The sequence below is a fragment of the Salvelinus namaycush genome, chromosome 12 (assembly GCF_016432855.1).
Source record: "Salvelinus namaycush isolate Seneca chromosome 12, SaNama_1.0, whole genome shotgun sequence".
NCBI classification, from domain to species: domain Eukaryota; kingdom Metazoa; phylum Chordata; class Actinopteri; order Salmoniformes; family Salmonidae; genus Salvelinus; species Salvelinus namaycush.
The window spans coordinates 52,428,184-52,438,644 of NC_052318.1; the positions used below are offsets into that span (position 1 = coordinate 52,428,184).

Sequence of the window (10,461 nt, forward strand, 5' to 3'; positions counted from 1 at the left end):
GTTCTGCCTGTATATATCCTAGTTTCCCTCCTCCACTATGTTTCTGCTTTGCTTGCGCTTCAGTGTCTAGGCCGGTATTTGTTAAGCACTTTCAGACAACTGCTGATGTAAAAAGGCTATATGATTGATATTTGGCTTTATAACCCCCTCCTCCCCCAGTTGTCCAGTCTGTCTATCGAGGAGCCAGAGGATGCAGAGCTGGCCTACACCATGAGAAACCTGCCCCCCACCCCCCCACCCCGGGGTGCATCTGTGGACCAAAACACAACCCCGGGATGCCACACACCTGTCGTTGACCGAGAACCAGAGGGAACTGGGCTCGAGATGGGGCGACCCCCTCACACCCCAGGAGGGACACCCCTGCTTTCTCGGCCCTCCCCTGGTGGCCCCCCTCCCTTCACCCCCCCCAGGACCAAACGTGCCCCCCTGGAGGGAGAGTTTGAGCCGCTGCAGCTGAGGAAGTACCAGCTGACCTCTATGGGGTCGCGGTCCATGGACTCCTCCCCTCTGTCCCGACCACGCAGCCCCTGGGGACACTTTGACCCGTACGACTCTGCAGAGGTGGGTGAGGGGTGGACACGTGTGTGAGTGAGACCTATGTGTGCACAGATGTAGTGCTAGAATCATTCTGAAAACTTCAGGAAGAGTGTGCAGAAGTGTGATAGCATTTGCATCTAATGATGTCGTGACCAATAAGCATCTTTTATAATGTGAAACTACAGTGCTTTCGGGAAAGTATTCAGACACTTGACTTTTTCCACATTTTGTTATATAACAGACTTATTCTAAAATATATTGCATTGTTTTCCTCCTCAATCTACACACAAGTGAAAACAGGTTTTTAGAAATGTTTGCAAATGTATTACAAATAAACATACCTTATTTACATAAGTACTTAGACCCTTTTGCTATGAGACTCTAAATTGAGCTCAGGTACATCCTGTTTCCATTGATCATCCTTGAGCTGTTTCTACAACTTGATTGGAGTCCACCTGTGGTAAATTCAATTGATTGGACATGATTTGGAAAGGCACACACCTGTCTAATATTAAAGGTTCCACAGTTGACGGTGCATGTCAGAGCAAAAACCAAGCCATGAGGTCGAAGGAATTGTCCGTAGAGCTCATGGACAGGAATGTGTCGGCACAGATCTGGGGAAGGGTACCAAAAAATATCTGCAGCATTGAAGGTCCCCAAGAACACAGTGGCCTCCATCATTCTTAAATGGACACAGTTTGGAACCACCAAGACTCTTCCTAGAGCTGGCCGCCCGGCCAAACTGAGCAATCGGGGTAGAAGGGCCTTGGTTAAGGAGGTGACCAAGAACCAGATGGTCACCTTCCAGAAGGACAACCATCTCTGCAGCACTCCATCAATCAGGCCTTTATGGTAGAGTAGCCAGACGGAAGCCACTCCTCAGTAAAAGGCACATGACAGCCCGCTTGGAGTTTGCCAAAAGCCACCTAAAAGATTCTCGGACCATGAGAAACAAGAATCTCTGGACTGATGAAACCAAGATTGAACTCTTTGGCCTGAATGCCAAACGTCACGTCTGGAGGAAGCCTGGCACCATCCCTACGGTGAAGCATGGTAGTGGCAGCATCATGCTGTGGGGATGATTTTCAGCAGCAGGGACTGGGAGACTAGTCAGGATCGAGGGGAAAGACGAACGGAGCAAAGTACAGAGAGATCCTTGGTGAAACCCGGCTCCAGAGCGCACGGGAACACAGCTGGCCCTTTTAAAAGTACACAGAGAGCTAAAATTAATGACATGCATGTCAGTCTCTCATGGCTTAAAGTGGAAGAGAGATTGACTTCATCACTACTAAGCTGAATGTAACGAGCTGTCTGTTTTTAAAATAGTTGGACATCCATGCATACCCCACAAGACATGCTACCAGAGGTCTTTTCACAGTCCCCAAGTCCAGAACGGACTGTGGGAGGCGCATACTACTACACAGAGCCATGCCTACATGATATTGTTGTATGGTGGTATCAAATATTTTGTATTGTAGATATGTTGTACTGTTATCTTTTGTTTTATATGTAATGTGGGTGCTTTAATGTGTCTGGACCCCAGGAAGAGTAGCTGCTGGGGATCCCTAATAAATACAAATACCTTAGACTGGGGCAAAGGTTCACCTTCCAACAGGACAACGACCCTAATCACACAGCCAAGACAAATCAGGAGTTGATTTGGTACAAGTCTCTGAATGTCCTTGAGTGGCCCAGCCAGAGCCCAGACTTGGACATCTCTGGAGAGACCTGAAAATAGCTGTGCAGCGATGCTCCCCATCCACCCTGACGGAGCTTGAGAGGATCTGCAGAGAAGAATGGGAGTAACTCCCCAAGTACAGATGTACTTGTAGCGTCATACCCAAGAAGACTCGAGACGTTAATCGCCGCCAAAGGTTCTTCAACAAAGTTCTGAGTAAAGGGTCTGAGAATACTTATGTAAATGTGATATTTCACTTTATTTTTTATATATTAGCAGCATTTCTAAAAACCTGTTTTTGTTTTTCATTATGGGGTATTGTCTGTAGGTTGAGGGAAAAACTTTTTCCCTTTTTAGAATAAGGCTGTAACAAAGTGGAAAAAGTCAAGCAGTCTGAATACTTTCCCAATGCACTGTAAATGGCCCAACATACAGTGCCTTCAGAAAGTATTCATACCCCTTGACTTATTTCCTGTTTTGTTACAGCTTGAATACAAAATGGATTAAATTGATATTTTTGGACATTTATTGAAAATGAAATACTGAAATATTTAATTTACATAAGAATTCACACCCCTGAGTCAGTACTTTGTAGATTCTCCTTTAGCAGCGATTACAGCTTCGAGTTGTATTGGGTATGTCTATCTTTGCTTTGCAGATTTTCTCAAACTCTGTTAAGCTCTGTTTCTCAAGCTCTGTCAACGTCAACAGTGAAGAGGAACCTCCGGAATGCTGGCCTTCTAGGCAGAGTTGCAAACAAAAAAGCCATTTCTCAGACTGGCCAATAAAAATAAAATATTAAGATGGGCAAAAGAACACCGACACTGGACAGAGGAACTCTGCCTAGAAGGCCAGCATCCCGGAGTCGCCTCTTCACTGTTGACGTTGAGACTGGTGTTTTGCGGGTACTATTTAATGACGCTGCCAGTTGAGGACTTGTGAGGCGTCTGTTTCTCAAACTAGAAACTCTAATGTACTTGTCCTCTTGCTCAGTTGTGCACCGGGGCCTCCCACTCCTCTTTCTATTCTGATCAGAGCCTGTTTGCGCTGTTCTGTGAAGGGAGTAGCACACAGCTTTGTAAGAGATCTTCAGTTTCTTGGCAATTTCTCACAAGGAAAAGCCTTCATTTCTCAGAACAAGAATAGACTGATGAGTTTCAGAAGAAAGTTCTTTGTTTCTGGCCATTTTGAGCCTGTAATCCAACCCACAAATGCTGATGCTCCAGATACTCAACTAGTCTAAAGGAGGCCAGTTTTATTGCTTCTCTAATGAGAACAACAGTTTTCAGCTGTGCTAACATAATTGCAAAAGGGTTTTCTAATGATCAATTAGTCTTTTAAAATGTTAAACTTGGATTAGCTAACACAACGTGCCATTGGAACACAGGAGTGATGGTTGCTGATAATGGGCCTCTGTACACCTATGTAGATATGCCATTAAAAATCAGCTGTTTCCAGCTACATTTGTCATTTACAACATTAACAATGTCTACACTGTATTTCTGATCAATTTGATGTAATTTTAATGGACAAAGATTTTGCTTTTCTTTCAAAAACAAGGACATTTCTAAGTGACCCTAAACTTTTGAACGGTAGTGTGAGATATTTCTGTATTTCATTTAATACATTTGCAAACATAGCGTGTTTATATCCTGTCTTCTGTCTTCCCTACAGGACATGGACAGGGAGTATGTGGGCTTTGCCACTCTGCCCAACCAGGTACACAGGAAGTCAGTCAAAAAGGGTTTTGCCTTCACCCTCATGGTAGCAGGTGAGACATCTAAATTACTCAGATTACTACTGAAATGAATTATAGACAGAGAATAATCTATTCCAAATAACTTTGTTTTTTATTTAGGTGAACATTGCCCAACGTGTATTTGCGCAGAGAAAAGTAGATGATAGAAGAATGACTGATTTGCCTTCTTTCTCTAGGAGAGTCTGGTCTGGGTAAATCCACTCTGGTCAACAGTCTGTACCTTACAGACCTCTACAACAACAGGAAGGTGCTGAATGCAGAGGGTGAGACAGAAATATTGTCAGTAAAACTCATTTCTCAATGTGTCCGTTACTATTAACTACTATTATTGTTTTGCTAGAACAGCAAGTTGTGTCCTTTTTGGAATGATTTGCCTCTACTGTTACAACCCTGATCTTCAAGATTGCTTTTATACATCCGTGTGTGTGTGTAGAGCGGATCGCACAAACCGTGTTCATCACCAAACACTCCGTGGGTATCGAGGAGAAGGGGGTCAGACTCAGACTCTCCATCGTAGATACACCAGGGTTTGGTGACGCTGTCAACAACACAGAGAGGTACATGGGTTATCTAGGCCGGAATCATGGTTATCTCATGATGATTTGCTGCTATCATTGTCCCTCATGGAATGAAGATTCAGTGGCCACGCCCCTCTACTGGGGCACAGATGTAAAAAAAATCCCTCAATCTGCCCGTTGGCACCAAGTCACATTAGTCCCAAGGTTATCTTGTTAAATCTTGTTCCTACTTTTAAATGAAATACTCATTAGCTAGGAATGCTGTTTGAAATGTCTAATACAGCATACTTTGGTGATATTGTTATCAACCTGCTGCATACCCCTTAAAAATATAAATGTACGTGTGCAGGTTGTGCCAACACTCATTAATACAGACTGGTAGATTAGCTAGCATAGCTAGCCATTGCTAGCATTCACTGGTTAAGTAACTTTTGAGTGTAATGGAGTTGACTGGTAACTATAACATATACTTGTGTGTGTTTACTGTATATCATTCACGACATTTGGACGGGAGCTATGATTGAAGAAATGCTTTTAACTATGCACGTTGTTATTGCTTGAACTCGGGCTTGTCTTGACTACTTTCAATGGGGTAAGATTGCTTCTATGCCCCACTTCCGTGATTTTCGTAGAAAACGTCACTTTGCCGTGTGGAGCTATAGTGGAGAGTGTACATCTATCATCATGTTGATCCACCATGTTTGTAGTTTCCTCTGAGTGGTGTTTGTGCTCTTTATAGTTGGAAAGAGATAGAGGACTACATTGACCAGCAGTTTGAGCAGTACTTCAGAGACGAGAGCGGCCTGAACAGAAAGAACATCCAGGATAACAGAGTCCACTGCTGCCTCTACTTCATCTCTCCCTTCGGACATGGGTACCAGACTACACACACATGCTACACACACAATACATATTTTCTTTCTCTCTCTCGACACAAGTATGAGGTAGATACACACAGTTCTTTCACAGTAAACCTGCTTTTCCACGATTTAATTTTGTCTGTGTGTGTGACTCTCCAGTCTGCGGCCGTTGGATGTGGAATGTATGAGGGCTCTGCATGAGAAGGTGAACATAGTCCCTGTTCTGGCCAAAGCTGACAGCCTCACGCCCACTGAGGTCCGCAGGAAGAAGATGAAGGTAAGAGACTGTACTGTACCTGTGTTATGGTAATCTTTAATCATCTTTACCAGTGCTAATTTTTTCCTGTGATATTCCTATCTGTGCTACAGAATTTCTGGAATCTATATCTGTTCTATAATGTTTGGTTATATACTTGTGCTGTAATGTTGGGTTATATACTTGCCCTGTGCTATAATGTTGGGTTATATACTTGCCCTGTGCTATAATGTTATATTATATACTTGCTCTGTGCTATAATGTTGGATTATATACTTGCCCTGTGATATAATGTTGGGGTATATACTTGCCCTGTGCTATAATGTTGGGGTGCAAAATGGGATTCCAATGGATTTGTCTTCTTTTTTTTTTCAATCTACACAAATTACTCTGTCAACATGGAAGAACATTTTTAACATTTGTAAAAAAGAATATGAAAAATAAAACACATATCTTGATTAGATAAGTATTCAACCCCCTGAGTAAGTACAGAATTACCTTTAGCAGCGATTACAGCTGAGAGTCTTTCTGGGTAAGTCTCTAAGAGCTTAACACACCTGGAATGTACAATATTTACCCATCCTTCTTTTCAAAATTCTTCAGCTGTCAAATTGGTTGTATATCATTGCTAGACAACCATTTTCAGATCTTGCCATAGATTTTCAAGCAGATTTAAGTCAAAACTGTAACTCGGGAAAATTCACTGTCTTCTTGGTAAGCAACTCCAGTGTAGATTTGGCCTTGTGTAGTAGGTTATTGTCCTGCTGAATGGCGAATTCATCTCCCAGTATCTGTTTCTCTAGGAATTTGCCTGTGCTAAACTTCATTTCTTTTTTATCCTGAAATGACCCAGTCCTTAACGATTACAAGCATACCCATAACATGATGCAGGCACCACTATGCTTGAATATATGGAGATTGATACTCTGTAATGTGTTTAAGGTAAATCCAATACAACACTTCATATTCAGGACAAACAGTGAATTCCTTTGCCACATTTTTTGCAGTATTTCTTTAGTGCCTTGTTGCAAACAGGATGCAAATTATTGTGACTTGTTAAGCACATTTTTATTCCTGAACTTATTTAGGTTTTCTTAAAAGGGGTTGAATACTTATTGACTCAAAACATTTCAGCTTTTTATTATTTTATTCATTTGTAAAAATCAAGACATCTATTTGACATTATGGATGCAATTGAATCCATTTTAAATTCCGTCTGCAACACAACATCGTGGAAAAGTCAAGGGGTGTGAATGCTGCATGTGTGTGCCTGTGTAGATCCGAGAGGAGATGGAGAAGTTTGGCATCAACATCTACCAGTTCCCAGACTGTGACTTTGATGAAGATGAGGAGTTTAAACAGCAGGAGCAGCTGCTCAAGGTGACTTCAGACCTGGAGAGGATAGAAGGATATTAGGGCATCTGTATGTGTTTTGTCCATTGCATATAACGCTGACCACATGAAAACCTCGATCTCTCTCTCTCTCTAGGACAGTATTCCTTTTGCTGTAATAGGCAGTAACATCCAGGTTGAGAGTAAAGGACGCAAGTTCAGAGGTCGGCTCTACCCCTGGGGTGTGGTGGAAGGTACGCTGCACAGGCACACCTTCACGTTTACACTACAGATCTCTCACACACACACACACACACACACAACTGAACTTTCCTCGCTGCGGTGAACAGTAGAGTTGGGCCTCACTGAGCTTGTCTGTAAAAAAAAAAATCGATTTCGATTGAATCCCAGCCTAAATGTCTTTCTATGAAAACACACTGACCTAATACCAGTGTTGTGTTGTCAGTGGAGGACCCGGCCCACAGTGATTTCCTGCTGCTGAGGAACATGTTGGTGAAGACTCACATGCAGGACCTGAAGGATGTCACCAGAGAGACACACTACGAGAACTACAGAGCACAGTGTATACAGAACATGACACGCATGGTGGTGCAGGAGAGGAAACGCAGGTTGGTACTAGACACACACACACATAGAATAGACGTACACAGAATTACCCAGCCCCATACACACTAAAGTTGTACTGATGTACAACACATTTGGCACAACGGTTGTGCACAAAAATAATGACATTTATTTTACCTTTTGTTCTGTGTGTTAGCTTGCGTGATAAGATTGGGAGTGAGAGCAGCGTTGACTTCCCCATGACCCCACTCCCACTGGCTCCCGTAAACCGCGAGACAGAGAGGCTCATCTGGGAGAAGGACGAGGAGGTGAGAACACACACACACACGCGCGCACTCCTAGACCGACACCATACACACCTGTACCTGGATGTATTGCACTGCATAGAAGTTGGTCTTCTTCCAGTCTACGTTTGGAACGTTCTTCTTCAGCGTCTCAAGAAACCTAGACCGACACACACACACACTCACTTTCCTTACCTTCTCTCTCACCTCTAGTTGAGGAGGATGCAGGAGGTGTTGGAGAGGATCCAGGAGCAGATGCAGCAAGGACAGAAACCAGACGACTGATTTACCAACAATCCTCCCGGGCCTCTGAGATCCATACCGTAGACACCTAGAAAAGGGAAGAAGAAATTTGCATCAAGAGGAAGAAACGTGATCACCTCACTCAAACCAGCACCATTCACCTCATTGGTGTATCAGCCTTTCGAGGTCTCCATGGAGATGAGATCAGGCAGGAATCCTCTGCATCTGAATGTTCTGAACCCATGTCATCCCCCCCCCCCCCCCCCCCCAAACTGTTTTATGAGAAATAAGGAGGGTCCTGTAAACGTTTGTTACTAATGCTGTGGCCTAGTCTTGATTCCCTACATACCCGAGGTGTCAATTCAGGAAGTGAACTTAGACCGTTGGAAGTGTCAGGAAAAAAAGAAGCAGCACAAACAGTGTGTAGTAAATGTAATATGATTTATTAAGAATCTTCATTATTATTTGTTTTCATCATACTTTTGTCCTAATGACTAGTTTGTAGTACTGTTGTTATCTTTTAAACATGGTGGACAGTTGGATCCGAAAGGCAGCCCAAAATGTACAGGCGATATATAACTTCAACTTTCTCCATAGGGAAAACATCTGTGTTTTTATATTTATATATAATAACATTGTAGCATGAGGTCCAACATCCTGCCCACATCATACAATATTGTACATGGTCCCGGAAAGAAAGAAAAAAGTACAAAAAAAAAAACTACATTGAAACGGAACCTAAAATCGCAATCTACATGCAAGGTTAAAGAGTAAAATACACACACGTATATGCAAAACAGCGTGCATACAATCACACATATACAAAAATACATCCATACGTACCTACACACATATTAGAAAAGGCAAACATCAGAGTGTTCCAAAGAGAAAATATTCAGTTCCTCCACGTTTCAGTCTCTCTCCTACCAAACACACACACTTGAACACAAAAAGGGACATCACACACCCACTGCTATTCTGCTTGCTCTCAGATCATCTCCGTGCGTCGATCAAGGTTGTCACAGTGCTATGGTTGAAGGAGAATGTTTTATGACTGATTACACACCGACAGGAGCGCGCTGCATGCACACACACGTCAAAATGCTACAACAAAAATAGAACCATGCACCAGGAACAGTAGGTTTATCCACCGTAGTGTAGAATAGAAAACCTACTGAATATAGGCATACGTACACACACACCTGAAACAACCAGTAGGACCATATGAGATTGCTTACATACATATATGATGGTGACTCGAACGTAGTCAGACATGCATAGGCTGGCAAAGGGGCATATAATTCACTATCTCTTACACACACACACAGCAGGTATGCTATGTGTCCAGCCCGCAGAGCTGATCTCTTGTTCTAACACCAGGATAAGGTTTTCAGTGGCTATGATGGGAGAGGGGCAAAAGGGGGGGGCTATTGAGCAGGAGAAGAGAAGTCCTTCCGGATGAGACTGCCATGTTGTGGTACTGTTTTATGAATGAGTAGGGACCCTGATGCCTGAGTGAATACTCATCTTATGTTAGTGCGTCTGAGGAGATGAGGGAAAGAGAAAGACTGTCAGCGGGTAGACTGAACCTCTACCTGTGTCTACAGATAACTTCTACCCAAAGCAGGCTCTGGCTGTAACAGGAGTCGGTGTCCTCTAGAACAATTCATGTATGAGTTCATCCACGGTTCTGTCCCAAATGGCATCCTATTTCCTATTCACTTCCTATTTTGACTAGGGCCCATAGTAGTGCACTATATATGGAATAGGGTACAATTTGAGTGCTACCCATAAGTCTTGAGAGTTAATGTTCTGGGGAGGAATGTTCTGGTCACAAATCCTGTAGTCTGAATCAACCTGATGATGTACTCCTTGGTACCTGGGATCAATGCTCCAATGAGCACCAATGCCTTCGCTCGCTCTTTCTCTTCCTGCCCTGTCCGTCAGGTTGTGACCAGGGTTGCATTCAGTACGGCAGAACGGTGTGCAACGTTGAATTCAGCGGAAATCGTACTGAACGACCAGTTGATGAACTTTGATTATGGAGGCAAAGAGGGCGATTACTATATGGTGTGCTGCATGAGTTTTGCGAGTTTTTCAAATGGTCACACCCATATTGATCAGGCCACACCTCGCTATACTCACCAAACGGGAGCAAACGTTGAAGAATGGTACAAACGTCACACTGTGTAGCAAACGTTGAAGCGAACTGAACGCACCCCTGCTGTCCCCACTCTGTCGCGCCCTCCCCCTCTCGCGCCCTCCCCCTCTCTCTCTCTCGCCCTCTCTCTCTCTCGCCCTCTCTCTCTCGCGCTCTCCCCCTCTCTCTGTCGCGCCCTCCCCCTCTCGCGCCCTGCCCCTCTCTCTGTCGCGCCCTGCCCCTCTCTCTGTTGCGCCCTCCCCCTCTCT

General features: G+C 43.7%; 1 protein-coding gene across 1 annotated transcript; it reads left to right on the top strand.

The window, feature by feature from the left end:
* Window positions 1-413: 413 nt before the first annotated feature.
* On the top strand, window positions 414-8,261 carry LOC120056689 (septin-4-like). Its single transcript, XM_039004896.1, has 11 exons — window positions 414-561; window positions 3,890-3,986; window positions 4,151-4,237; window positions 4,408-4,531; window positions 5,232-5,366; window positions 5,512-5,629; window positions 6,887-6,988; window positions 7,098-7,194; window positions 7,407-7,569; window positions 7,722-7,833; window positions 8,023-8,261. Exons 1-11 carry the CDS (start codon window positions 478-480, stop codon window positions 8,092-8,094), a joined length of 1,191 nt encoding a protein of 396 aa, XP_038860824.1. The 5' UTR covers window positions 414-477; the 3' UTR covers window positions 8,095-8,261.
* Window positions 8,262-10,461: the final 2,200 nt, after the last annotated feature.

Coding starts and splice junctions, on each gene's coding strand:
- LOC120056689 (XM_039004896.1), top strand. CDS start 478: ATGGGGTCGCGGTCCATGGACTCCTCCCCTCTGTCCCGACCACGCAGC. Junction 3,987..4,150: donor CTTCACCCTCATGGTAGCAG/GTGAGACATCTA, acceptor TTCTTTCTCTAG/GAGAGTCTGGTCTGGGTAAA. Junction 7,195..7,406: donor CCCCTGGGGTGTGGTGGAAG/GTACGCTGCACA, acceptor TTGTGTTGTCAG/TGGAGGACCCGGCCCACAGT.